This window comes from Stenella coeruleoalba, assembly GCF_951394435.1.
Source record: "Stenella coeruleoalba genome assembly, chromosome: 8".
NCBI lineage: Eukaryota > Metazoa > Chordata > Mammalia > Artiodactyla > Delphinidae > Stenella > Stenella coeruleoalba.
Genome location: NC_137154.1, coordinates 9,164,041 through 9,191,969, shown reverse-complemented (window position 1 = coordinate 9,191,969; position 27,929 = coordinate 9,164,041). Strand labels below are relative to the sequence as shown.

Genomic DNA, 27,929 nt, shown 5'->3' with positions numbered 1-27,929 from the left:
AGGCGCAGGCAACCAGCTCAGGGCACACCCTGGCCAGCACCTAGCACTTCTAGCTCCTATCCTCCAGGAGCCCAGAATGCTCAGAAGCAAGACAGGTGGCAAGTCTGGAACCAACTCACAACTACCAAGGTGCAAATTCTGAGCAAGAATCAACCCATCCTCACCCAACTGGATTCCAAACCACCACTCTCCCCTGCCCATTTGTTCACAGAACCCCAACTGCAGTTAAGGTACCAGCGAGATTACAGCCCTACTCCCTCAAAAGCTAGCAGCCCCCACCTGTACCGGGAAAGATTACCTTCTTCCCCTCCCAAGCCAAGACCCCCTGCCCTTGCTTTGTGCTTGGACTTAAGGGATGGGAAAAAATAACCACTCAGAAAACCACAACCTGGAGACCAAAGCCTCAAAATGTGAATCAAACCAGGTTTCCGACTTCACCTGAGCTGTTAAATTTACAGAGAGATCCTTAATGCTCTTCAGAAGACACAGAAAAGACAATCAGAGTAGGGGCAAGTTATCCCTGAAAAGGGTATAACAAAAAATTAAGCTCAAAGGAGAAAAAATAGCAACCACTGGTCTGAGCAGGGTTGTTAAAAGACGTTTATGACTGCTCTACGTTGCAGGAAGCGCTAGGGCGTTTTTAGGGTACAGGCTCCAGGGACACCCACTGGGTTCAAAATCCTGTCTCCACCACCTAAGATGTGTGATCACAGGCAAGTTGCTTAAATCTCTGAACCCCACTTCCTTGTTAGAAAGTAGGGATACCCCAGAGATGATCCGCAGCCAGGTTAGGGGCCACAGGCCAGTATCTGTTCCAAGGAGTCTCTTCTCGCTGTTTGTCTGAAGTGTTGAAACTATTGACTCTTGGGATACGGCTGCTGCCCCACCTCACAGGGCAGTTGCGGGAAGTAGTGGTAAGTCGCTCTGCATGCTGTGCTCTCACCCCATCGGCAGGTATTCTCCCCCTTCACGCGGGAAGGTCTCCAGTTAGGTAGTTGCAAAAGCCCCGTGTCACCACCTCCTAACTACATCCAGTCTCTCCCAGCTAGGCTAGAAGATGGTCATCACAGGAGAGGCAAGGCAATTAAAAAAAAAAAATCAAAACTGAGGAGAGGCCTCTCTTTCTGCTCTTCTGAACACTTCTCTCCTACACAGGGAGGTCCTGCAGGTATACACAACACCCTGCTTCAACATATCTACTCCCCTTTGAAGAAGCCATCACCCACAAAGGAGGCAGGGCAGGAGAGGGTTCGATGTTCAGTTTCCTTTAATGACCCCCATTCTCCCTGAAGGGCAGGTGCGGGCAGCTAGGTGATGGCAGGAGATGTTCACTTGAAGATCTTGCCCTGATTGAAGGCTTTGCCCACATGCTGGAAGGCCCCATCCCAGGAAAAGTATTCTCGAACCAGCGTCTGGGTCTCCTCGCTGCTGGGATCCAGTTTCCGCCATGTGTATGACTCATAGTCCACCTGCCAATCTGGACTCAGCTGGGGAGGAAAAGCCAGGTAGAAGCATGTGGTCAGGCTATTGGCCGCTGCCCCACACCTGCTATTTCCAGCTCAGACACCCGTCATCAGACCCCAGGACTCCTGCGAACATGACAGCTCCTTCGTGGACACATTCCTTGAACTCTCCGGAATGCCCAACGGCTCAGGAATACGAGTGCACTTCCCAAACCCTCGCCCCGCCCTAAAGAGACAAGACCCCTCCCCTGCACCTTCCTCACCGGAAAGGCAAGCTCCTGGCCTCGGAAGACCCAGACTCCAGAAATGGAGCTGCTATTGTTGGTTCCAAACAGAATGACACTGGCAAAGGCATTCTTCCTCAGTTTGTCCAATCGCTGGAACATTCCTGAAGGGCAAGGAAGAACATTCAGCCTTTGAAATCATGTCACCCACTACCTTGTCTCCTCCCTTCCTCTTCCCAGAGCTACCCTCTGCTCACCAGTGATGAGGTTGCAGCTCATGAAGGTCTGGGTGAGCTCTTCAGGGAAGCGGTACTCGGAGTACCACAGGGACCAGCCATCTTTATCAAAGTGCTCCCAAAAGTACGGCAGCGCCACGGAGAGTGTGTCCTCGTTGGAGTACTTGCGCTTGAATTCATCCAACACAAAGGTACTGAATGAAGGAAAAAAAGCAAGGAGATCAAGGTGGAGAAGGTCCTACTGCGGCAACGTTGCCATGCTAAGAGAAACTAAGGGCATTTCCACTCAAACATACTGCTTTAAAGGTAGGGTCACTGGATTGGCAGACGTGTATCACCTTCCAAGGGAGGAGAGCTGGGGGGTATGAAAGGCGCCCAGGGCATTCCCGTATCCCCCCACCCCCAGCCTAAATATGCTTGGCACGTGGAGGGTGGGGCCCAGGATCTGCCCGAAGAAAGACACGGCGAGCTGCTGCCCCCTGGTGGAGACTCACAGCGAGGACTCCTTTTTTTTTTTTTTTTCCCTGGCCGGCCCCTCCCCGGGCTCTTATCCAAGAGTCACCCTCAAGTTCCTGACTCACCCAAGTCGCTGCCCCCACCCCTCCCCATCACACAGGCCTCTTCAGGTTACACACACTATAATATGATGGCAATGTAAGTGAATGTTTGCAAAGGGCCTCCACCCCAAATCCTACACCCGTGTCCTTTAGCTACTCTGCTCAGAAACAAGTTCAGGTGATCTTTGAAGCAATCTGGCACACCGAGCCAAGGATGCCAGCTTCAGAAGAGGAGAGGTGCCTCCCCCCATGGTAGGGCTTCTGGTTTTTTTTTCTTTCCTTCCAATTATAAAAACACATACTGACTGAAGAAAATCACTCACTATGCCAGCAAACAAGATAACTAATATTTTAATGTACTTCCCACTAGCAATTTTCCAAAGATGGTGCATGTAATTCTGTGCCTTACACAATTTGCTTACTTAATACTGCCTGGCTATCAAGAATGTTTTGCAGATGTTTTAATGGCTAAATAATCTTCTGCATGAATGTGCCATAAATCTATTAAACCCCCTTATACTGAATGTTTAATTGGTTCAATTATTCACTAGTATATAATTAATGTCAACAAACCCTAGAGTCAGAGAATGTTACCATCCCTCCCTTTACCAATAAGGTTAAGTGGTGTGACTTGCTCACTGCTGCAATGTAGCAAAGCAGAGAATCTGTCCTTTAACCCGAGGTCCCAGGTTCCTTCCCAAATGCACATCAGAGACCTCATCTGAGGTGCTTTACTTCCTCAACCACCCAAAAAGTAGGGCTGGGGGGGACTTCCCTGGTGGTCCAGTGGTTAAGACCTCACCTTCCAATGCAGGGGGTGTGGGTTCGATCCCTGGTTGGGGAGCTAAGATCCCACATACCTCAGGGCCAAAAAACCAAAACATAAAACAGAAGCAATATTGTAACAAATTCAGTAAAAAAAAAAAAAAAAAAAAAAATTAGGGCTGGGGAGTTTTTCTTCACTCTCTCCTGAGCTGTTTGAACTTTATTATTTATGACCATGTGTCCATTTTTCTCCCCAAACTGACCACAGTTGGAAGACTGGGATTGATATATGTATAAAATGGATAACTAATAAGAACCTGCTGTATAAAAAAATAAATAAAATTTTTAAAAAACCAAACAAATGACCACAGGGTTAGGGTAGCTGGAAGGTCTTAAAAGGACTAAAATTAACTCTGGACAAACGAGTCTTGTCTTTGAAGACATCACTTTTGAGTCATTAAGAATCCTGGGGAAAATCATCTTGGCAGCCCAGGAGTACACCATGGTAATGTAACGAATAAGTACTAATAAGCACTCCCAAATGATACGAAAGAAAACAAAAAAAGTGCTGGGGCTTCCCTGGTGGCGCAGTGGTTAAAAATCCGCCTGCCAGTGAACTTTTGTAGTGTTGGAAATGTTTTAAAATTTAATTTTTGTGGTTACACAGATCTATAAATTTAGTTAAAGACACTGAACTATATACTTATAATGACGGAATTTTATTTTATTTATTTTCCTTTGCGGTACGCGGGCCTCTGTTGTGGCCTCTCCTGTTGCGGAGCACAGGCTCCGGACGCACAGTCTCAGCGGCCATGGCTCATGGGCCCAGCTGCTCCACGGCATGTGGGATCCTCCCGGCCGGGGCACGAACTCGTGTCCCCTGCATCGGCAGGCGGACTCTCAACCACTGCGCCACCAGGGAAGCCTTAACGACTGAATTTTATATGGAAAATTATACTTCGTAATGGAAATTATACTTCATAATGGAAATTATACTTCAATAAAACTGTTAAAAAAAAAAAGAATCCACCTGCCAATGCAGGGGTCACGGGTTCAAGCCCTGGTCCAGGAAGATACCACATGCCGCGGAGCAACTAAGCCCGTGAGTCACAACTACTGAGCCTGCGTGCCACAACTACTGAAACCCACGCGCCTAGAGCCTGTGCTCTGCAACAAGAGAAGCCACCACAATGAGAAGCCCGCGCACTGCAACAAGAGTAGCCCCCGCTTGCTGCAACTAGAGAAAGCCCGTGAGCAGCAACGAAGACCCAACGCGGCCAAAAAATTTAAAAAGTTATTTTTTTAAAAAATGCTAAGTTTATTAAAGATTTTAAGTTTACTGCCTGATTTATTTTCTGCCCAGTGTACAGACCCAATATACGTGAGTATCTCTAGCTATTAGCAGTACATATGTTACAAGGGTGTACATAATTTGGGTTGGTTATCATAGCTTACTTACAGATACCAAAAATCCTGCTCACTCCTGACCTGCCCCTGTGCTAGATTCAGAAAGGAATATATCCTTAAAAAGCAGCTGCGTTAGGAGCCGCCTTGTATGAAGTGCCTGGGAGTAAGAGCTCTCAGCTACACCCCAAGTTGCTCCCCAAATGGCGAAGCAGCGGTTCCTAATGGTAACCATCCAGTACTAGGTCGCTTACAACTCCACATACTTCTTCTTATGCCTACCACCAGTGCGTGCTCCTTCATCGCAAATACAAACCACTACAAAATGGGGAGGTCAAACACTGTTGCACCCCAACAAACCAACTAGTGAAAGGATAGATGGCTTTAGGAAAGGCAGAATGGGCAAGAAAAACAGAAAAGCGAACTAAGTGACGTGACCATGGAAAAGACATTTCTCATATTGCTTGAAATTCTAATAAGATGACCCGGAGCAGTGACTGAAGAAAGATTTGATGGTAAACAACTGGGCAAGTACTGGCTGTCCCACTTTTTTCACACTAAAAATCCCCCCTTTACTGTATTCCTTCTTCCAGGAACCCCTATGGTGACTGAGAAGAGGACACAGACGACCACCCCATATACGTCCTTCTCCTTGTGGGGTTTAACTCCCCCACGCTGGGAAACAATAAACCAGACAGACACTACGTAGCCATGGTCATCATCCTTTCTCTTAAAGTGAGCAATTTTTATATAGGCTGATGCATCAGAACAGCAAAAAGACAATCAGAGGACACTGACATGGTGTCCGCTGCCTCAGCAAAGCCAGCAGAGCAGGGCAGATGGACGCTCTCTGCATTTTCTTCCTTCCTGCGCCCCTCAGTGTATTAGTTCCGAGCGTTCTCAATCTCAAATCCTAACGTGCGCACGCAAGACCAATCAATTCACCTCCACACCGGATTCTGGGCCCTGGGCCCATGTGCTTTCTTTGCTAGAAAGGGAGTTCTGATATCCTCAAATACCAGATGCATTAGGAACTTGTTTGCTACTTTCAAAAGTCACCCAACTCTTGACGGTAAAGTCTGGAAGCTGCTTTATTTGCAACTAAAATGCATCTTTCAATTTTGTAGGGACAACCGAAAATCCTAGGCCCTAGCAGTATGAGGGGGATGCACAGAGGTGAGCACAGGCCCTCCTGGGCCCCATGCCCCCCACCCTCCACCATCCATACCTCTTGGGCAGGTGAGCAAAGGGATCCTTGGCCTTCGGCTCAGCAGCCAGCGCCTGCTCACATTCATCCAGCTCCTCCTCGGGAGCAGGGGCAGCTGCCTTCTTCTCCTCTTTCCGCTCGGCCTGGGGCTTCTGCTTCTCTTCTCGAGAAGCTTTCTCTTTCCGTGGGGTGTCCTTTTTAGGCTGGCTCTCTGCAAACTTTTTAGCTGGTGCAAACGGAAGGAGAAAAGTCAACGTCTGGTCTCTTTCTACAACCCTCCCAAGCCAGGCACAAGCAAAGTAACGGAGGAAAGCTGCTGGGCGGGAGCTAAGGGATCTGACGCTACACCGCCGCCACCTCACAGTACATCCTGAGCAAGAATGCAACCCTCAGCAACACATACACGTGCATCATGATTCTACACATTAACACAAATGAGCGGGAGCATGTGTGTGCAGAGGACAACTATCACAAAATACTAGCTGCTACGTGCGATGCCCTACGTTCTGTGGGTCCACAAAACCCAAAAGCTAGACAGGAAGTCAATGGGTTAAGACTGAGCAAACCAGTCCCCTGACCCTGCCGGCACGCTCCCCTACCTCCTCAGACTTACCATCAAATTGAGCCATTTTCTCACAGAGTTTCACCTCCCCCAAGACCGCCCGGAACTGGGGCTGGTTAATGCAGGTGAGGAACCAGCGGTTTGTATTAGGGAAGGCCTGGCGGAAAGAAGGCTCCAGAACCTGCCAGGATGCAAGAGTGGACATAAACTCAGCGGAGGGAAAAATCCTGACGAGTTTCCAGTCAGAGCCCCTTGTTTCTTTCCACACCAAAGCTCCAGCTTCCTTTCAGCCCCCAGAACACCAGCTTTCCCTGGAGGGCTACTGCCCACTTACTTTACTAATCTCTCTCCTGCAGTCCAATCCAACTTAATGGATGCTTCGTCCCACCCCCTATTCACTGCAAATCTACCCGGTAGGAATATTTATATTGTGCCTTACTCCTTTTACAAAGCCATTTCACGTGTCAATAGAACTTAAAAGGCTGGGGACCAACAGAGAACTACGAACTATTCACTTTGCCAAGCAAATAATGAAAACTCTCTATGTGAACTATGTGATATGTGAGAGATATATACATGCATCATCAAACTTCAGAAAGTAAACAGTCAACAGCAAAAAAGTTTATTTCAGAATAACAGGGTGCTTAAACTTAGCTTCATGAAAAATTCATCTACCATTTTTTCGGTTTGCCAAGATCAGAGGGAAAATAATCCTGTCAAGGATACATCGCAGTCAGCTCTGTAGTGCTGATTCTGCAGTACTTGGGTTCAAATCCTACTCCACAACTTCCAGGCTACATTTCTTTCACCCACACAACAAGCAAAGACTCACTAAGGTTGTCCTTGTTATGCCCTGGCACAGGCTCTGACACGTAGTAGGTGCTTTTTTCTTTGCTGTTATCACATTACTATTCTGGTCCAGCAACAGTCCAAGAGCTGCTGTTTAGGAACCAGCAATGTGCCATCTTTAACCCAATAACCTCAACAGTGATTATTCCTACCTTGGTTTTATGGCTTCCACAGGGGGGAAAAGAGGACTAAATGAATCCACACACACCCTCCCCCCAACAACCAGTAAGTACTGAAGCCACGAACTGATCCTAGTTCTGCCTCCAAAGATCTTGATGCTGAAGCTATCACCTCTACCTCTGTCTTCACAACTAAGCACAACCGGGCAACCTGAGAAACACGGGAACAAACTAAACGTACTAGCTGCCAAACAGAAATTAAGGGCAACAGAACAGGACCAAACTTCTCAGGAGGGAAAGCAGTCGTGGTGTGAGAAGACAGGGTAGAGGGTCTGTGGAAAAAGAGAACCAGGCACTTTCTTGACATAAGAGAAGCCATTTTTGGCCTAAGCCATTTTGTGATCTGAACCTGCCTGTACTACTTGTCCTTGAACAGGTCTTTGTAATTAATGATCTTAAGGGAACAAAAGAATGCAGAAACTGGGAATTCCCTGGTGGTCGGGTGGTTAGGACTCCGCACTTCCACTGCAGGGGGCACAAGTTCGATCCCTAGTCGGGGAACTAAGATCCTGCATGCTGCATGACGTAGCAAAAAAACAAACAAACCAGGGCTTCCCTGGTGGCGCAGTGGTTGAGAGTCCGCCTGCCGATGCAGGGGACATGGGTTCGTGGCCCAGTCCAGGAAGATCCCACATGCCGCGGAGCGGCGCCCAGTTTTCCGTGAACAGTGGTACTCAACCCTGGAATTCCTAAAGACTGGCTGTTGCCTCAGACTCCCTCACATCAGCAGGATACAGATAACCTGGCAAGCCTGTCACTCTGTTTCTAATCCCCACCTACCCTCTGTCAACCCAGATTCTTTACAAACTTCACCTGTTTATAAAGCCACAACAGGGTGCAGACAAGTGTGATGTCAGCCAGCGTCACACGTTCGCCCACCAGAAAAGTCCTCGTCTTCAGGTGAGCATCCAGCAGCCCCAGGATTCGCCTCACCTCCTCCTTTGCATTCTCTGTGGCCTATTGATTTAAAATGATCAGACTCGGCAGTGGGTACCAACCCTCGTCCCTGCCCTTCTCCCCCAATAATAGAACTAAGGTAGCTATTCCACTGAGTCCTGGCTCCTTCCAAATGTATCACAAATGAAGCTCTCAACGTTAAATTTCTTCATGGCGCAGTCTGGCTTCATTTCCCACTGCATTGATCGTAGGCATATATCTTTGAATTTTAGAAAGAACCTTAGAGGTCATCTGGTCTAACCACTCCCTTACCATTTGGTACAACCTTTCTAGAGCAGAGGCCTCTCCTCTGGCCACTCAGACCTCCCACCTCCACTGGGTCTGTCTGACAAAGAATCCATATACCATCAACAGCCCAGCGCTCCCAACTGAAAGCTCAAAGATTAGGTATTTATTATCCACATATTCTTGGCATCACCCTTCCTCAATCTTTTTTATTTCTTCCTCCCTGATACTGAGGAGCTGACGCCACCCCTGCTCTTGGTTTCTCCCCAAGTTCCAAGGCTCACCTGCTTGCTGTGGTGCATGATGCCCAAGGTGGGGAACACCCAGGTACTGGCTGGGGGAACTATGTCGCTATCAGCAAAGCTCACCCACTGCACCACCTGGGCTGCTGCTTCGGGAGTACTTCCCCGCAGCTCCTCGTTGCTCACTGCAGAGGCAGAACATAAAGGTCAGAGCTTTGGGGCTGTGTCAAAGCCAGTGCAGGTCCCTGAAAATTCCTCTCCTTGCCCGCTCCAGCTCCCCTCACCCTCTCCTGCACCCCATCACCTCCAGACCTTCCCATTCCCCAGCCACTGCAGATTACCATAGTAGGCAATGGCATTGCTCTCAAACACACAGAATCCATCGTCACCCTCAAAGGCTGGAACCTGGGGACAAAGCAGTCATAAGTAAATACACAGCAGTTTCTCACTAGTCATGCCCAGGGACTCAATCGTTTTGAATAAAGTTTTTTATATAAGGCTGAGAACCCTTGCTGACCAAACTCTTGACACTATCTGAAACTCAAGAACCAAAACTGTATGAGTAACTTGCCATCCCCTACAATCTGAACTCACATAAGAGACCCCCAAATTTTAGATATTAGATATTTGTATATAATCTCAGTCAAATAAGCAAAAGGCAAGAAACCCGAGTCTGATATTTCTGTCTGTATTATCCCAAGTATTATAGTACTCCCCCACTGCACTTGATCTCTTCTACATGTAGCATGGCTATTTATCTATCTCTGTAAGCCTCTTGGGGCAAGAATTCTACTCATAGCAAACATTTGATCTATTTGCACTGAAATCAGTCAAAACTGATCCTCTCTCCCACAAATAAAAAGAAGCCTGTGAATTTCACAGGAAATGACTGAACAGCTCTGTACTATTTTTAACAACAAATAAATCACAACTGTCTCAAAATAAAAGTTTTTAACTCTCTGAAGCGTGAAAAAAAAAAAGTAACATGGAAAGCTCCCTTTTAAAGATGGAGGTCATCTTCAGAGTGATGGAATCTCAGTTCTCCTTGGGTTCTCAGGACCAAAGCCCCCTCTCCACTTCCCTACTCACCTTGCCAGCAGGAAATTTACGGAGAAACTCGGGGGTACGGTTGGTTTGGCCAAAATGGAAGTGGGGTGGTGCGGACAGCACGCGGACCTGAGCCCCGCTGTACTGAGCGGCAATGAGGGCCTTGAAGGCCCTCCAGTTTTCAGGATATGTGTACAGGGTCTGTGGGGAAAAGGCGGGGAATAAGCCATTAATGACTAGAAGGGTCCCAGTCCTAAGTGTTACCCAGGAACAACGTCCCCGAGTAATCCCAATCTGTTTCGACTCACTCTTTTACTCCCTTTGGTGAACCAAGTTAGTTCTTCAGTATCTGCAGTCTTGTGTAATCAGAGTCCTCCAAAATACGAGGACAGAACTACACACCAACTGCTAAATAAAGCTTGTTGACAGATGTGACCTTCCGTAAGGACGTCTCTGGAAGCGTTCTCTTCCCCTCAAATACACCTCTAAGAAATGCACAACTTCTAGCTCCCTCAGATTCCATCTGCCGACAAATACACACCCCTCCCTTCCCAGAGCCCTTGTTCATTCATTGATGGTCACTGAGCGCCTGCTTACTCTACTGAGCCGCTCACCCTTCAAAAGCATCACCCTTGTTTCCAAGACACACACACCAACCAAGACATTTCCAAGTCCCCCTCCGAACAGCCACAAAGAGACCGAATGGCATCTTCTCTTCCTAAGCCAACTCGGTCTCCCTAAAAAACCTTTCATTCCTTGTCACGCGTACCATCCCTCCGGTCCTGTCCCGCAGTGAGTTCCCAGGGGTTTCCTTCTCTCCTTCTATTAACGTGGCCAGCGGGGTCCAACTGGTCTGACTCCAGCGTCCGGAGACTCCTCTCGCTGCCAAACCTCCCCGCAGGACGACCCTTAACCGTGGCCCGCCGTACGTGCCCACAAAGACCCTCCTCTTCCCCTGTCCCTCCTGTTGCCCCACAAAACGGTCGCAAAAGTTCTGTCAACCTGCCCGGATCCCACGTCTCGAGAAGGCAACGAACCGAACTCCGTTCTCAGGTCCCAGACTGCCAGGATCTGGCATCCCTTTTCTCTTCTACCCCAGACCCTTCCACCTCTTTGGCCTCCCAGAGCCCCAGCCTCAGTTCCCCTCCGGGGCCTGGAAGCCCTACTCTCCAACAGTACGATCTCTAGACCCCGGATCAGTTCCCCACTCGGCTCCAGAAACCCTCTGACGCCGGCTGGACCCACTCCGGCAGAGGATGGCGTCGGATAGGGTGACCTGGATTGCCAGAGCCGGCAAACTTACCCCAGCCGCCATGGTGATTCCGCAGAGAAAGGGGGTGGGGCCCTCCGCGCTGCCGCAAAGTAAGCCGTCAGGGAGAGAACGGTGGGGGGGGGGGGGGGGGGGGAGGGGAGAGCCGTGGAGAAACAGCAGCCGGAAAGCGAGGACGGCATAGAAGGCTTACGCACGACAGTTCGGTATCCCACGGCAGCTAAAAGGAAACAGGAGGTGGGGCCTGGGGCCTGCGCGGAAAAAGCTCGCGCCTGCGCGGTGAGGGGGGGGGCCCAATCCGAGTCCCGACATGGAGGTAGAAGGCGCGGAGGGTGGGGAGACTGTGAGAACTAGCTGGATAGCCGGCCCTCTGCAGCTACGTGGCAGAGCTGCCAGCCCGGCATCGCGCCGGGCCCCAGAGGCGTTTCCCTCCGGGTCGCGGGGCCCGCGGTGATTTGTTGGAGGTCCTGCCAGACCCCCGAACATCGTGGTTGTGTGACACTCATAGGAGCGGAAGCAACTGCGTGGAGGTGGCGAGGTGCCACGTTCCTTTTGTTCCGGCTCTTTCTAGAGGAGAGCTTGTACATCTAACCCGAGCCGAAGTCCGAAGCCCTCTGTAAAAGAGGTTTTTTGCCATTAAACGACCTTGCAGCTCAAGGATGCTGTTACTGCTTAGAAGAGGAGCTAGTCCTCGGGCCTGCAACAAGGGAGGGGCTGAGGGAGAACCCAGCCACGTCCTGTCACCCGGGAAGGGCTGACAATTCAATGGATGGGTCGCCCTTTACCCATGCTCAGATCTGAACCCAATTTAAGAACAGGATGAATTCTATTAAGTGAGAGAATGAAGAACCCTGAATCCAAATTTCAAGCCCTGTCCCCATTCACAACTCTGGGCAGTAAGGTAAATGTGGAAGCAAACTTGGTACGTCTCAGGTGCTGCTCAAGCCACCCACCCAGCACTCCATCTTTCCAGAGCTCTACTGAGTGGGTCCAGGTGCCAAACACACACTCCTCCTGGGCTCTGAAGGAAACATACTGAGAGACCTATCTTAGGGTGGCGAGAGAGGGTACCTGGGAGAGGCTGCATTAAGCACTGGGGGGAAGGAGGATTATTACCAGGTGGAAATTAGCAGAAACTAGCGTTTATTAAACTAGCAGCTTTATTGCCCTTTACGGTCCCCATCTTCACTTGAGCAGGTTTCGAAGTGCTTGAGGGAGGAAAACCTGTAAGAAATGATGGAGATCAGGGAACAGGCCTTGAGAATCCCGGAGTGGGGTCACAGTGAGAGCCTGGTCAGCCTGGGAGACAGACACCACGAAGGTCAGGAGTGGCTCGGCCCCTGGCGTCTGTTCAGTACCGCTCAGGCCTCGCAGCTGCCGGGTGACCCGAGCCTCAGTTGCCAGCCACTCTGCTCCTGTGCCAGCACCAGCTCCACCGCCTTCCTTGATTTGCTGCAAGCGCCTTCGGGCACGCCGCCGCCCCTGCCACACTCGGTGGCACAAGGCGCAGCGCCAGCCCACTGAGGAGAGCAACGCCCCCTTCCCTGCCTCGGCCTGAGACCCTTCTTGGGCTGCCGCAGGTCCTCTGGGCCCCTGCTCAGCCAGCGCTGCGGGGCCTGACCGCCCCTCTTCTCCAGTGCCTAGATGCTTTCCGGTCATCGGGGCCAGCTCCCCTGGCTGCCCAGGGCTCCTCATGGCCCAGTCTTGCACTGACTCTCCAGCCTCTATCGCCATTTCTTCCACCCCATCTTCACTGTGGCCCCCTGCACGTCCCTGCTGTTCCTCCTGCCCCCCCTCACAGCTTTTCTGTCCGTCTAGTTTCAATCTTTTGCTTGTCCCTCCCTGGGAAGGCTCCCCAGTCCCACCTCCCTCTGACCGCAGTCTCTTGGTTCCCTGTTCTATATGGCACCCCAAAGCCTCCTGTAACACCTGGGCCAGGGCAGCAGTGAGCTGGGTGAAGGGAGCGGGGGGTAAGGGGATGGGTGTTGCAGACAGCAGGGAGCTAGGGGAGCTGGGCTGCAGAAGGGGAAGCAGCCCCCAGTCCCGACCCCGGGAGGAACGGCACTGGTACTGGAGGCTTCGGCAGTAACTGGCTGCCGCCTGGCAGCAGTTCTGTAGCCGCCCGACCACCCGGCTGGTCACGTTGGCTGCCACGTTGTGACTCAGGTCAAAGGGGTCCTGGAGATTCATGGGACCGAGGCGCAGACCCTCCCAGAGATTAGAGGGCAGGCCCCCTGCCACAGGCAGTGCCTGACCCTCCCGCAGGGACAGCAGTGAGCCACGAAGATCCCAACAAGAGACGCAGGAGAAGAACTGGGCCAGCAGGGAACCTGGAGGAACAGAAAACCCAGGGAAAAGGGGTCACCTGGAGGCCAGAAGTGAGATCAGCCCTGTGCCAGAGCCATTCCCTTAGCTGGACTTTCTTTTTCCCTCCCAAGTGGCTCAGAAGAGTGCCAGGGCCAGGCTCCTCTGATCCCTATAAACAGGAGGTCACACCTCTCTCCCGTGGCGCTCCCAGATACGCCCCTTCCCCTCGCCAGCAGCATGGCCTCGGGCAAGCCACTCAATTACTCCAAGGCATGGTTTCTTCATCTGTTAAGTAGCAATAACAATATTAGCTATCCCACGAGGTTGCTGTGTGCCAGTAACTGTGTCATTAGCACCATTTATTAGTCCTCTCCCAGGCTCCCCAAACTCACTCGGGGGCTCCTTATTGGTGCTGGGCTCCAGTCTCGAGGCATCCCTGGGAAAACTACAGTCCCAGCCATCAACCTCCACCTGTTCGCCCTCACCTGTGAAAGTAAAAAAAGGTGAGGGTGAGCCTGGAAGCACGAAGATTGAGGGGGGGCGGGGGAGGTTGGATATGGGAGTGATAGCAGAGATCTCATTCCCAGGGAAGCTCAATATGTCTAAGTGAGATGAAGAAGAGAGATGAAGCTCACGAGACAGAGCGGGTGGAGGCCGGGCTACTGTACCTGCTTTCTGGGTGAGCTGGGACACAGTGGGCAACACAGGAGGGTCCCTGGTCTGAAGGAAATAGATCACGAGCAAGGTCAGGGCGTAGTTATTGAGAAGTGGGCCACTCCCTGGGTAAATAATCAATTAATTCCGGTTAGATTAGAGGCGGTTCTGATCCCCTCCTTGGCAGTTTTCGCAACCCTGGTTCCTGTACCTGCCACCTTCCTTCTCTCCCTGAGTCCCTGCCTCTGCCCCGACACGAACACAGCCCCAAGTCTGTCCTGATTCATTCTCACCTGACAGCCCTCGACCCTGAGCCCAGCAGCGCAGAGTGTACACAAGGGGCCGTACTCGCCCATCCAGCTCAGAGCAGAGGCTCAGGAAGCGGGAGTTATGCAGGGCCAGCCTGGGACAGAGGGGGGGACAAGGGTGTTAGGGCTCAGGAACCTATCACCCGCAGCTCTTATTCCAGGCTTGTGTAATGGGGGCCAGCTGGAAGAAGGCCAACAGAGGGTTTCCCGAGTTTTCTGACATGGTCTGGAGAGAGTATGTACAAGAGAACATCAAACGTGTCTGGGAAACACTACATCCTATAAATGTCTTAGTTACAGAGCATGTTATTGTAAGACTGATCAGAGCCTTTACTATGCAAAGAAAGATAGGAAGGGAGGGAGAGGGAGGAAAGAGGAAGTGGGGGAGAGGGAGGGAAGGGAGAAACCTGCCTGTGTTTAACTCAGCATTTCCCAATGCTAAAACTTATTCAACCATGGAACTCTTTCCTAAATCCTTAAAAACAGTATCCCAAGAAACACACTTTCCAAACATTGAAATGAAAGCCAGACATGAGATGAGCATCAGAAAGACAGACAGGACCAAATAAGGACAACCAAAGGCTCAGCTGGTGCAGGGCACCCTCCTCAACCTCCCCAGAGTGCCCATCCGGCCTTCCCCGCCACCCCCCAAACAAAGGTACCGGTTACTGAGGGAGACGTCACCGTGGAGACCTGAAGGCCGATGGCAGAACTTGACCACAGGGCGTCGGGCAGATGGCACAGTTTGGACTCGGTACACTCCAGGGACACAGCGCCGAAGAATGGATCCCACCAGCTCCAGCATGGCTCCCCCTTCTGCTTTCTCCCCCTTCAGGGCCTCTGCCAGTTCCATGGCCTTCCCCAGGTCCCCCTCTCCCAGGTCCTCCTGCAGTGGCGAGGATGGAGGCAGGGACTGGGGAGAGGCGAGGGTCTCAGAGGCCAAAGCAGAGTCTGGAGTCCGGGGTGCCAGAGAGGAGGAAGGGACTTCACAGTCCAGGGCTTCCGAGTCTTGGGGAGAAGCTGGAGGCTGTGAGTCTGGAGGGGAGGCTGGGATGCAGGCCAGGGCTTGAGGATCCAGTGGGGATGCAAGGGCCGAGTCCAGGGATGGAGATTCTGCAGCCTTTGGGGCTGGCTGTGGATGGAAACGAGCTGAGTAACTGCCTCACCTGCGGTCCCCTAACCAGGGAACATTCCATCCCTAAGATATACCTATTACTGCTTATTATGTGCCAGGCTCTATTCTAAAGGCTTTATAAATATCAACTCATTTAACCTTCACAAGCTTTTTTTTTTTTTTTTTTTTTTTTTTTGCAGTACGTGGGCCTCTCATTGTTGTGGCCTCTTCCGTTGTGGAGCAAAGGCTCTGGACGCGCAGGCTCAGCGGCCATGGCCCACGGGCCCAGCCGCTCCGCGGCATGTGGGATCTTCCCGGACCGGGGCACGAACCCGTGTCCCCTGCATTGGCAGGTGGACTCTCAACCACTGCGCCACCAGTGAAGCCCTCACAAGCCTTTTTAAAAATTAACCTTTTAATGCCATAAAATAAACGGTCAGTATTTTAGAAAAACGTTATTGTCATGAAAAACAAAAAAAGGCAGAGGAACTGTTCCAGATTAAATAAGACTAAAAAGGGAATTCCCTGGTGGTCCAGTGGTTAGGAATCCAGTGCGTTTCCACTGCAGGGGGCACGGGTTCAATCCCTGGTGGGGGAACTAAGATCTGTAAGCTGTGAGGTGCAGCAAAAAAAAAAACCTTCTGTGGGTGAGAGGTATATGGGAACTCTGTACTTTCTGCTCAATTTTGTTATGAACCTAAAACAGCTCTAAAAAATAGTCTATTTAAAAAATAATGACCCTTTCCTATTCCCAAGGCAGGATCTGTACATTACATGTTAGAAAACACAGATAAGCAAAAACATAACCCATTATCTCCCCAAATAAGATATTATACATGCTATTTTGAAATCTGTTTTTTTCCCTGTTACAAATGCCATTTATCCCATGTTGATTCATCTTATCCTATCCAATATCCATACATATTCACATTTCTCCAATTATAATAACCCTTTCAGGCAGGTCCTATTACCCCCATTTTATAGATGAGGAATTAAGGCACGAGAGGTCAAGTGTTTGCCCAGACATGACCATTTCCACTGACTCTTCACAGCTGCCTCCATGGTCACATACCTGGGGCTCATCCAAGTCCCCCAGATCCAGGAAGAGGTCAAGATCACAGCCATGGACGTCAAAGCTGTTTATGGAAGAGCCAAAAGGATGGACCACACAGCCTGGGTGCCAAGCAGAGAATAAAGGTCAAGAGACACTGCAGGGAGTAAGTGGTGGAAGAACAAAATGGGGCACAAAGATGGAAAAGCAGGCAAATGAACACCACTAGCTGAGGGAGGACTGGGGATGCAAACACAGGGGAGGAAGGACAGGGAGGGCTCAGACACAGTGAGGGAGGTGACGCACCAGGGAAGAACTCTGTGAAGACCTCCTGCACCAGGGCCACCACGAGGCTCCGAAGCTGCCGCTCAGCCTCAGACAGCTCCCTCAGCCCCACGAGCTTCGCCATTTGTGCCTCCACGTCCGGGGCCTCCGCTAGTGCTTTTGCCAGCTGGTGACTGTCGGGGGCCACTCCTTTGGGGGACTTGGAGGCTGGGCTCTGGAACTCTTTCTGCTCCCGTGGCCGGACCCTCAGGCGATGTCCTCCCAAGCTGTGCTGGGGCTGTGAGAGAACAGCTTCCCGGGCACCCACGTCCCCCATCTCCACAATGGCAAACACTCCCTGTCAAACCACAAGAGGGACAATGATGATGTTTTTAGAACCCAGAATCCAAACACATGGTCTGACAGTGGGTGAGAATCTTTAAAATGGGGACCACCATATAAATTGGGAAATTTGTTTGCTGTTTCCATAACATCAGAGAACATATTTATTTATTTATTTAGGCCACGCCTCGAGGCTTATGGGATCTTAGTTCCCCTACCAGGGATTGAACCCACGCCCTCGGCAGCGAAAGCGTGGAGTCCTAATCACTGGACCGCCAGGGAATTCCCACCAGGGAACATATTTAGAAAAGCAATTATCTCCTTCACTCAAATCGCATACATTTTATTCTCACCCAAGCCTGCCTCTGAAAAACCTCATTTTACCTATTTTATAAAACCCCCGTCTTCCCAATGACATTTCACTGGTAATACTGTGACTCACCCCCTAACTTTTCCTGCTTTAATTAGACTCTTTTAATATTAAGAATCCATGTAGGGTCTTCCCTGGTGGTGCAGTGGTTGGGAGTCCACCTGCCGATGCGGGGGACGCGGGTTCGTGCCCCGGTCCGGGAGGATCCCACATGCCACGGAGCGGCTGGGCCCGTGAGCCACGGCCGCTGGGCCTGCGCGTCCGGAGCCTGTGCTCCGCAGTGGGAGGGGCCGCAGCGGTTGAGAGGCCCGTGTACCACAAAAAAAAAAAAAAAAAAAAAAAAAGAATCCATGTAATGATCACTGTGTTAGGCATAAATATAAACATATAAACCCTATCTTCAACAAACTTACCAGCAATATGACAGCACTGCTGCTATGATTTGGTTGAGTTTAATGATATTCATTGGGTCATTTTTTTTTTTAAGGTAAAACGTTAGCAGGAGCAGAAAAAATATAACTGCTCTGGCAAAAGGCCATATTTTTTTATATTTTCTTCACTGGTAAAGCTAGAACCTCATCCTGCTTATACAAAGGTACTCTCTACAGTAATCAAGACAGTGTGGTACTAGTGACAGAACTTTAGCTAAACTCACTAAGAAAAAAAAGAGAGAAGCCTCTGATAAATAAAATCAGAAATGAAAGAGGAGAAATAATAACGGATACCACAGAAATACAAAGGGTAAGAGAATATTATGAATATGAAAAGCTATACACCAACAAACCTACAAAGGGACAACCTAGAAGAAAGGGACAAATTCTTAGAATCACACAACCTTCAAAGACTGAATCATGAAGAAATGGAAAACCTGAATAGACTGATCACGAGTAAGGAGAATGAAACAGTAATCAAAAAGTTTCCCAAAAAACAAAAGTCCAGGACCATCAAAGACTTAATACCTATCCTTCTCAAACTATTCCAAAATACTGAAGAGGAGGGAACGCTTCCTAACCTTTTTTTTTTTGGTGGGGGGGTACATGGGCCTCTCACTGTTGTGGCCTCTCCCGTCGTTGCGGAGCACAGGCTCCGGACGCACAGGCTCAGTGGCCATGGCTCACGGGCCCAGCCGCTCCACAGCATGTGGGATCTTCCCGGACCAGGGCACGAACCCATGTCCCCTGCATCGGCAGGCGGACTCTCAACCACTGCACCACCAGGAAAGCCCCCTAACTTATTTTTACAAGGCCAACATCACCGATACCAAAACCATACAAAGACAACACAAAAAAAGAAAACTACAGGCTAATATCTCTTGGGAACATAGATGCAAAAATGCTCAACAAAGTATTAGCAAATACAATACAATAATACCTTAAAAGGATCATACACACCATCAAGCGGGATGCAGGGATGGTTCAACAACCATGAATCAATCAACAAGACACATACTTTAACAAACTGAAGAATAAAAATAGGATCATCTCAGTAGATGTAGAAAAAGCATTTGACAAGATTCATTACCCATTTATGATAGAAACTCTCAATAAAATGGGTAGAGAAGGAATGCACCTCAATATAACAAAAGTCATATATGACAAACCCATAGCTAACATCATACTCAATGGTGAAAATCTGAAAGCTATCAGGAACAAGACAAGGATGCCCACTCTCACCACTCTTATTCAAAACAGTATTGAAGTCCTAGCCAGATCAATTAGACAAGAAAAAGAAATAAAAGGCATCAAATTGGGAAGGAGAAGCAAAACCATCACGATTTGCAGTTGACATGACTTTATATATAGAAAACCTTAAAGACTCTACCAAAACCCACTAGAAATAATAAATGAATACAGCAAAGTTGCAGGGTACAAAAATCTGTTCTCTTTCTATATGCTAACAATCAGCCAGCAGAAAGAAAAATTAAGAAAACTATTTACGATCACAACAGAAATAATAAAATACCTAGGAATAAACTTTAAGGAGGTGAAAGACATATACACTGAAAACTATAAGACATTGTTGAAAAAAACTGAAAAAGACACAAATAAATAGAAAAACATTCCATGTTCATGGATTGGAAGAATTAACATTGTCAAAATGTCCTAAGGCAATCTACAGATTCAATGCAATCCCTATCAAAATCCCAAGGAGGGCTTCCCTGGTGGTGCAGTGGTTGAGAGTCCACCTGCTGATGCAGGGGACATGGGTTCGTGCCCTGGTCCAGGAAGATCCCACATGCCGTGGAGCGGCTAGGCCCATGAGCCATGGCCGCTGAGCCTGCGCATCTGGAGCCTGTGCTCCGCAACGGGAGAGGCCACAACAGTGAGAGGCCTACGTACCTCAAAAAAAAAAAAAAAAAAAAATCCCAAGGACATTTTTCACAAAAACAGAACAAAAAATTCTAAAATTTATAGGAACCACAAAAGACCCCAAATAGCCAAAGCAATCCTGAGAAAAAAGAACAAAACTGGAGGTATCACACGCCCTGATTTCAAACTATATTACAAAATCATAATAAGCAAAACAGCATGGTACTGGCAGAAAAACAGACACACAGATCAATGGAACAGAACTGAGAGCCCAGAAATAAACCCACATGTATATGGACAATTAATTTACAACAAGGAGCAAAGAACATACAATGGAGTAAGAACAGTCTCCTCAATAAACAGAGTTCAGAAAACTTGACAGCCACATGCAAAAAATGAAACTAGATCACTATCTCACACCACACACAAAAATAAACTCAAAATAGATTAAAGACTTGAATGTAACACTTGAAACCATAAAACTCCTAGAAGAAAACACTGGCAGTAAGCTCTTTGATACTGTTCTTAATATCTTCCTAGATATGTCTCCTCAAGCAAGAGAAACAAAAGCAAAAATAAACAAATGGGACGACATCAAACTAAAAAGCTTCTGCACAACAAAGGAAACCATCAATAAAATAAAAAGACAACCCACCAAATGGGAGAAGATATTTGCAAATGATATATCTGATAATGGGCTGATATCCAAAATACATAAAGAACTTATACAACTCAACCAAAATTTTAAAAACAAAGAGACTGGACTTCCCTGGTGGCGCAGTGGTTAAGAATCCGCCTGTCAAGGCAGGGGACATGGATTTGAGCCCTGGTCCGGGAAGATCCCACATGCCGCAGAGCAACTAAGCCCGCGCGCCACAACTACTGAGCCTGTGTTCTAGAGCCCGCGAGCCACAACTACTGAGCCCACGTGCCACAACTAATGAAGCCAGCGTGCCTAGAGCCCATGCTCCACAACAAGAGAAGCCACCGCAAGGGAGAGTAGCCCCCGCCTGCCACAACTAGAGAAAGCCCGTGCACAGCAATGAAGCCCTAACACAGCCAAAAAAAAAAAGATTAAAAAAAAAAAAAACTACAATGAGATATCACCTCATGCCTATTAGAATGGGTATTATCAAAAAGGCAAGAAATAAGTCTTGGTGAGGATGTGGAGAAAAGGGAACCCTCGTGCACTGTTGGGAATATAAAGTGGTTCAGCCGCTATGGAAAACAGTATGGAGATTCCTCAAAAAAATTAATACTAAAATTACCATTCAATCCAGCAATTCCACTCCTGGGTTATTATACAAAGAAAACGAAAACGCTAATTTGAAAAGATATATGAGGGCTTCCCTGGTGGCGCAGTGGTTGAGAGCCCGCCTGCCGATGCAGGGGACACGGGTTCATGCCCCGGTCTGGGAAGATCCCACGTGCCACGGAGCGGCTGGGCCCCGTGAGCCATGGCCTCTGAGCCTGCGTGTCCGGAGCCTGTGCTCCACAACGGGAGAGGCCACAACAGTGAGAAGCCCGTGTACAGGGAAAAAAAAAAAAAAGATATATGCACCCCTATGTTCACTGCGGCATTATTTACAATAGCCAAGGTATGGAAACAACCTAAGTGCCCCTGAATGGATGAATGGATAAAGAAGATGAGGTGTATATATACAATAGAATATTAGAGTATTACTCATCCTGCATGCATGCCACAACTAAGAAGTCCGCATGCTGCAACTAAAAGATCCCACGTGCCTCAACAAAGATCCTGCGTGCTGCAACTAAGACCCAGCGCAGCCAAAATAAATAAAGTTTTTAAAAAAATAAAGTACTATATGTACCATAAAAACATCTATTAAATAAATAAATAAATAAATGAACAAACCAAACAAAAACAAACACATAGATACAGAGAGGAGTAGTGATTATCAGAGGGGAAGAAGCAGAGCAAAATGCGTAAAGGGGATCAACTGTACGGTGATGGATGGAAACTAAATTTTTGGTGGTGACCATACTGTAGGGTATACAGAAATAGAAATATAATGTTGTACACATAAAATTTATATAATGTTACAAACCAACGTTACCTCAATTAAAAAAAAACTTTTTTTTTTGGCCATGCCGCACAGCTCACGGGATCTTAGTCCCCTGACTAGGGATTGAACCCAGGCCCTGACAGCCAAAGCGCTGAGTCCTAACCACGGTACCACCAGGAAGTTCCCAAACAATTTTTTAATTAAAAAAAAAAAAAAAAAAGACAGTGTGGTACTGGCATAGAGATAGACATTCACAACTTCCCTGGTGGTGCAGTGGTTAAGAATCCACCTGCCAAGGCAGGGGACACAGGTTCGAGCCCTGGTCCAGGAAGATCCCACATGCTGCAGTGCAACTATGCCCACGAGCCACAACTACTGAAGCCCACGCTCCCGAGCCCATGCTCTGCAACAAAGAGAAGCCACCGCAATGAGATGCCTGTGCACCACAACGAAGGGTTAGCCCCTGCTCGCCACAACTAGAGAAAGCCCGCATGCAGCAATGAAGACCCAACGCAGCCAAAAATTATTTTTTTTAAAAAAAAAGACAGACATTCAGATGAAGAGAATGTAATTGAGACTCCAGAAATAAACTCGTACATCTATGACCAACTGATTTTCAACAAAGGTGTTAAGACCATTCAATGGGAAAAGAACAGTCTTCTCAACTGGGATAACTGGATAACCACATGTAAAAGAATGATGTTGGACCCCTACCTCACGCCATATACAAAAATTAACCAGAGGGATGGCTTCACCAGCACACAGGCCTGAATCACAATTGGAGAATGACAGATAATAGATTCACAGTTCCTTTTTGGGGTGATAAAAAACATTCTGGAATTAGATCATATGATGGTTGCAGAATCTTCCAAATATACTAACAAACAGTGAATTATATATCTTAATAATATATAATATCAATTGACAATACAAGGAGGGGAAAAAGAAAAGGGGGTCCCCCGTCTACCCTCACTTCTACCCTATGTCAAATAGCACAAAGAACCAAAGTGAAACTAAGGAGAAAGGCAGCCACTTGGGCCTGCCCAAGTGAATCTTCTGATTCTGAGGAATCACACAGCTCAACAGACTGCAGTGCAACACCAAGTTTGCAGCCGAAGCCCCAGCTAGCAATTAGGTGTCTCTTTGCTTGGCCTTGTCTGTGTGCACATATTTCTCTCAAGAACGGCACAAAAGGCATCAGGGAGGGTGGGATAAGCAGATTCAGAAGGATGTATCCCGGCCATTTTTCTCCTCTCAATACCAGCATCCCCAACTACAGCCACTATTTACTGAGGTCTTTATTTTTTTTTTGCAAGTTGTTTTTTTTTTTTTAGGCCGCGCTGTGTGGTATGCAAGATCTTAGTTCCACGACCAGGGACTGAACCCGTGCCCCCTGAGGGCTTATTATTAACCGAACAGTTCACGTAAGCTATCTCAAAGTCTCATAAGATTCCTACAACAAGGTATGTGTTATTATTCCCTTTTTACAAATTAAGCAGCTGAAACTCAGAGAGGTTAAGTAACTCGTGACTGCCTCCCAAGTAGGGACTCCCCCGAATCTCCAACTTCCCCAGTGATGATCTCAAGGAAATGTTGTGGAGATTAAATAAGATATACAGTACTTAGGGCTTCCCTGGTGGCGCAGTGGTTGAGAGTCCGCCTGCCGAAGCAGGGGACACGGGTTCGTGCCCCGGTCCGGGAAGATCCCACATGCCGCGGAGCGGCTGGGCCCGTGAGCCATGGCCGCTGGGCCTGCGTGTCCAGAGCCTGTGCTCCGCAACGGGAGAGGCCACAACAGTGAGAGGCCCACCTACTGGAAAAAAAAAAAAAAAAAGATATACGGTACTTAGCATATAATTGGTGCATAATAATTGCTCCATAAAAATTTTAGTCATTATTGTTATAATTATTGATAGAAGCCTCAAAAACTTGAGGTTTAAATTCAGGAAAAGATCTTTCTTTACAATTGAAATAAATATGAACAAAAATGGTGGCATTGAGCTTTCTGAAGAGTTCACCTGGGACAGACACTGCCAATTGCCCACCCAATATACATTCTCCCAACTTCCTTACTAACAGAACCCTGCTTTTTGCTCAGAGGGGCAAAGTGCCCAGCTAAGAAAACTTCATTTCCCAGGCTTCCCTGTAGCTAGGAGTAACCAGGCAATAGACAGAGTTCTGGACAATGAAATGTAAGGAGATGTCTGCTGAAGAGGCCTCTGAGAAATATTTTCCTGGGAAATAAAGAAAGCGGGGGAAGGGATCAGACTCAGATGACCCTAGCCTTTGATAGTCTGCCCTTCAACCTGCTGCTGCTTCTTGTCGGAAGATGTGGAACCAGCATAATCACAACTATGAAGTGAGAGCCATATGCCCATAATGACAGAGCAGGAAAACAGTAAAATCTTGGACGGCCCAGGTCTGGACTTCTTGTTATAAGAGAACAACTGAACCCTGTTTGTTTAAACCATTGTGAGTCGGTTGCTGAATGCAATTTCTAAGAAAAACAGACCCCACGGCGTGGTAAAAGAAGACCTGAGCTGCTAAGTAGATTTGGGATCATCTAAGCCCACAAAACCAGAGTGTAGCCTCAGAGCTACAATATGACCACGGAGCACATCACCACAACGGCAAACTTTTTGCAGGGGACTAGAGAGACTCTGACAAAAGGTCGGCATGGAAGCAAGACAAAAAGGACCACAAAGAACAAGTCTGTTTGTCTTGCATTGTCCAGACGACAGGGTATTCTGACCGGATGACCTCAGTACCTTTCAGCATAAGTTAATAAACTGCTAGCTGGTTTATCAACCAGTTTCTTGAAGGGTTAGGATAGATCTCCCAATGGTGTGGTCTTAAAGCACCCACTTCACTGTAGTAGTTACTCATTTAATTGTCTACTTCCTCCACTAGACTGTAAGGTCTGTGCAAGCAGGGACCATGACTAACCTATGCACTACTCAGAATGCAGTTCTAAGCAGTGCCTAGTACAAAGTTAGCAGCTAATAAATATTTGGCAAATAAAAGACTGACTGAATAAATAAATGACCAACAAGTTCCCCAGTGACTAATTCTGACGAACTGATAAAATCCAAGCAGGGGTGGGGGGGCGAGGGTGAGAGACTCACAAAGCTGGACTAGCCCAAGTACTGGAGTGTCCACCAAGGGCAAGCCACATTAGGAACCAGCAGAAACAGGCTGCTGGTCTCCCGCCCCACTTCTTTTGGTGTGCAGGACACCTGACTCATTCTTTACCCCCAGAGCCACTCACTCTACCTTGTCCTTGTCCATGACAACACTGGCCACAGGTCCAAATGCCTGGAAGTACTCAGAGAGCTGAGCAGAACCCACATCCCGGGGAAAGCCACTGACAAACACGCTTCGAAGTCCCTGGGCCTTTCGAGCAGCTCGTAGTTCTACCAGGTGCCGGTGCTTTCGGCCTCCCAGGTGGGCCTCTAGGCTGGGTCCTGCAAAGACAAACGTGAGGACAAAAACATCCGAATTGCTCTTCAGTGTACCTACCCCGACTTTTTTCTCGGCATACCTAGATCCTACTGATTCTTCCAAGCCATAGAAAATGTGGCATTTGAATGACAAAGTCCTGGCTCCTTGCAGCTTCCTCTCTCGTCCATTTGTCTATATAAAGCATTTTAAGTGGTTCCCAGGAGAACTGGCTGTACACAAGTATTTCTCTTTTTTTTTTCAATTTCTTTTTTTTTTTTTTTTTTGGCTGCATTGGGTCTTCGTTGCAGTGTGAGGGCTTCTCATTGCAGTGGCTTCTCTTGTTGTGGAGCGCGGGCTCTAGGCGCACGGGTTTCAGTAGTTGTGGCACATGGGTTCAGTAGCTGTGGCTCGCAGGCTCTAGAGTGCAGGCTCAGTAGTTGTGGTGCACGGGCTTAGTTGCTCTACATCATGTGGGATCTTCCCGGACCAGGGCTGGAACCTGTGTCCCCTGCATTGGCAGGCGGATTCTTAACCAGTGCGCCACCGGGGAAGCCCCACAAGTATTTCTTAAACCATCTACAAGTGCTAGGTAGAGCAACACCTGCACACTGTAAAGAAATTAACAGGTAACTTATCTAGGTCATTTATAGAAGAACTAAATAAATCAGGACCCTAGACTATTTATCATTTCTGGGTATATTATAGAGATTACAAGTGCAGGATCAGAAGTCACACTACCCAGAATCAAATCCCAGCTCTGTCAAGCTGTGCGAAATCTTGGGCAACTTACTTAACCTCGCTGTTCATGTCTCCTCAGGTATAAAATGGAGATAATAATAGTACCTACCACATTGATATTATTCATATATAGCACTTGCCTGAGAGTCTGGTACATGGTGAATGCGGGAAAACTTAGCTGATTTTTAAATTTTTATTACATTTTGAGTCAGCTGCTTGATGTCACCAGTGTATATGTGGGGCCAGAGAAGACTATCCTGGATTTCTGGCTTGCCCTACTGGACAAGTGGTAGTGCCATTCACAAAGGAAAAGAATGAAAGATCATGTTTAGGGGAGATTATGATTCCAGACTTCAAAAGTGGAATATGAGGTTTCATTGAGCTTCTCACGCTGTCATAAAAGGACCTTGTCTCCTTTTCCAAACCCACGTTCCAAACATGCATACCATACTACTTCACCCATCTCTGCCTTTGGGAAGCTCCTCTGTAGGGCTTCCCTCACTTAATTACTACCTTCTCTGTGACCGGGCAGCTTTCCAAACACATCTATAAGGTACTGAAATTGTTTCCATCTCTAGGTGGTGAGCTCCTTCATCTCTAAATCCCCTCTCCCCGCTCTAGAACCCAGCGGAGTAGCAGGCACAAAGGGAATATCCAATAGATGACGGTTAAAGAGGAAATAAAATAACGAAACTTCTGTCGTCGAGATTTCAGATACTGGGAAGCTGGGGTGTAAGATGGTGGGACTCTCCCCCGCTCTGTAATCCCTTCGGACAGCGGAGAGAAAACGGAGGTGAGACCCTACCAACCGACTTGGCAAGAACTATGACCTATAACCCTAACTTTCGCTAGGACCCAAAGACGAAAGCCCATAAACACCCCCCTCACTAGCCACCGCTTACGGTTGGCCGTAGTGACGTGGCAGAGGCAGCAGCGGAAACCCCCGCGAGGCAGCGGTTCGACATCCGAATCCACCGCAGCCATCACAACTGTCCGGTACTAACAAAATGCAACCACTGCGGCCACGACCGGAACTCACTTCTACAAATTGCACCATGCTGGGAAGCAACTTCCGCCCGTCCGATAGGAAGTGACGTAGCCGTCGCCCAATCGCGCGGTACACTCCTCCGAAAACCGAGCTCTTTTCGCTCAAGGTTCCGTTTCCAGCCCGACTTAAGCCTCTACCAGCTTTAGGAATACCATCTACGATGCTTATCTGCATGCGGTAAGCCAATTGGCGTGCTCTGAGCTGTTCAGACGTTGATTGGCCCAAAGGTCATGAATATTCATAAGGCAGCCACAGCGTGTGCCGGGTTTCTTGCCGGGCCCGCTGCTTGACGGCAGGCGGTTTCCCTGCTGGGTGGTCGAGAGCAGGCTGTGTCCTCCTTCAAGGGGCAGTAGAGACTGTATCCTCAACCCCATATTTACCTAGTGAATAAAGGCGGATCCTCCACAAAGCCCGCACTGTCCCTAGACTCCCAACCTCCTCAGGGCTGTTACCCTCTCCCTCTGCCGTCGGTCCTCTCCCAGAATGGGAGTTCTGCAACCTCTCCCTAACCCTGGTTGGGGAGCTCTGCCCCCACCGGGCACCTTCCGCACTCCACGGGCTACAGCCAGATCGCCTCTCTTCCGCGTAAGCGGGCTGCGTGGAGTGCACCCACCAGGAGCCAGAGCCACCGGCCCACTTAAAGGCATTTAGCAGAACCTGCTATGGTGGCAGCTGAGTGAAGACACTGGAGGGTGCTGCTTCCCCCTAGAATGTTATAGTGGTCAGTTCCTCCCTACACTACCAAGGTGTTGGCTCAGGCCAGGGAGGG

General features: G+C 48.6%; 2 protein-coding genes across 4 annotated transcripts; both read right to left on the bottom strand.

The window, feature by feature from the left end:
- Nucleotides 1-1,249: 1,249 nt before the first annotated feature.
- EEF1G (eukaryotic translation elongation factor 1 gamma) lies at nucleotides 1,250-11,346 on the bottom strand. The gene is made up of 10 exons (XM_079929916.1): nucleotides 11,221-11,346; nucleotides 9,960-10,118; nucleotides 9,212-9,275; nucleotides 8,913-9,055; nucleotides 8,260-8,403; nucleotides 6,470-6,599; nucleotides 5,878-6,082; nucleotides 1,945-2,117; nucleotides 1,727-1,851; nucleotides 1,250-1,487 (listed from the first exon to the last, which is right to left on the bottom strand). Exons 1-10 carry the CDS (start codon nucleotides 11,230-11,232, stop codon nucleotides 1,329-1,331), a joined length of 1,314 nt encoding a protein of 437 aa, XP_079786042.1. The 5' UTR covers nucleotides 11,233-11,346; the 3' UTR covers nucleotides 1,250-1,328.
- TUT1 (terminal uridylyl transferase 1, U6 snRNA-specific) lies at nucleotides 11,301-27,224 on the bottom strand. Of its 3 annotated transcripts, XR_013829512.1 has the most exons (11): nucleotides 27,015-27,102; nucleotides 25,475-25,882; nucleotides 25,207-25,397; nucleotides 16,928-17,243; nucleotides 16,643-16,743; nucleotides 15,119-15,588; nucleotides 14,442-14,551; nucleotides 14,163-14,273; nucleotides 13,887-13,979; nucleotides 12,304-13,517; nucleotides 11,301-11,407 (listed from the first exon to the last, which is right to left on the bottom strand). XR_013829512.1 is itself a non-coding variant. In XM_079929915.1 (9 exons), exons 1-9 carry the CDS (start codon nucleotides 27,094-27,096, stop codon nucleotides 12,373-12,375), a joined length of 2,619 nt encoding a protein of 872 aa, XP_079786041.1. In that variant the 5' UTR covers nucleotides 27,097-27,224; the 3' UTR covers nucleotides 11,510-12,372. The 3 variants fall into 3 exon arrangements, 1 of the variants encoding a protein (XP_079786041.1); XR_013829511.1 differs by lacking the exon at nucleotides 25,475-25,882 and having other exon boundaries at nucleotides 27,015-27,224; XM_079929915.1 differs by lacking the exons at nucleotides 11,301-11,407; nucleotides 25,475-25,882 and having other exon boundaries at nucleotides 11,510-13,517; nucleotides 27,015-27,224.
- Nucleotides 27,225-27,929: the final 705 nt, after the last annotated feature.

Coding starts and splice junctions, on each gene's coding strand:
- EEF1G (XM_079929916.1), bottom strand. Junction 8,404..8,912: donor TCATGCACCACAGCAAGCAG/GTGAGCCTTGGA, acceptor TTAAATCAATAG/GCCACAGAGAATGCAAAGGA. Junction 6,083..6,469: donor GAAAATGGCTCAATTTGATG/GTAAGTCTGAGG, acceptor CGTTTGCACCAG/CTAAAAAGTTTGCAGAGAGC.
- TUT1 (XM_079929915.1), bottom strand. CDS start 27,096: ATGGCTGCGGTGGATTCGGATGTCGAACCGCTGCCTCGCGGGGGTTTC. Junction 25,398..27,014: donor CCACGTCACTACGGCCAACC/GTAAGCGGTGGC, acceptor TTGTCTTTGCAG/GACCCAGCCTAGAGGCCCAC. Junction 17,244..25,206: donor TTGTCATGGACAAGGACAAG/GTAGAGTGAGTG, acceptor GTGGTTTGACAG/GGAGTGTTTGCCATTGTGGA.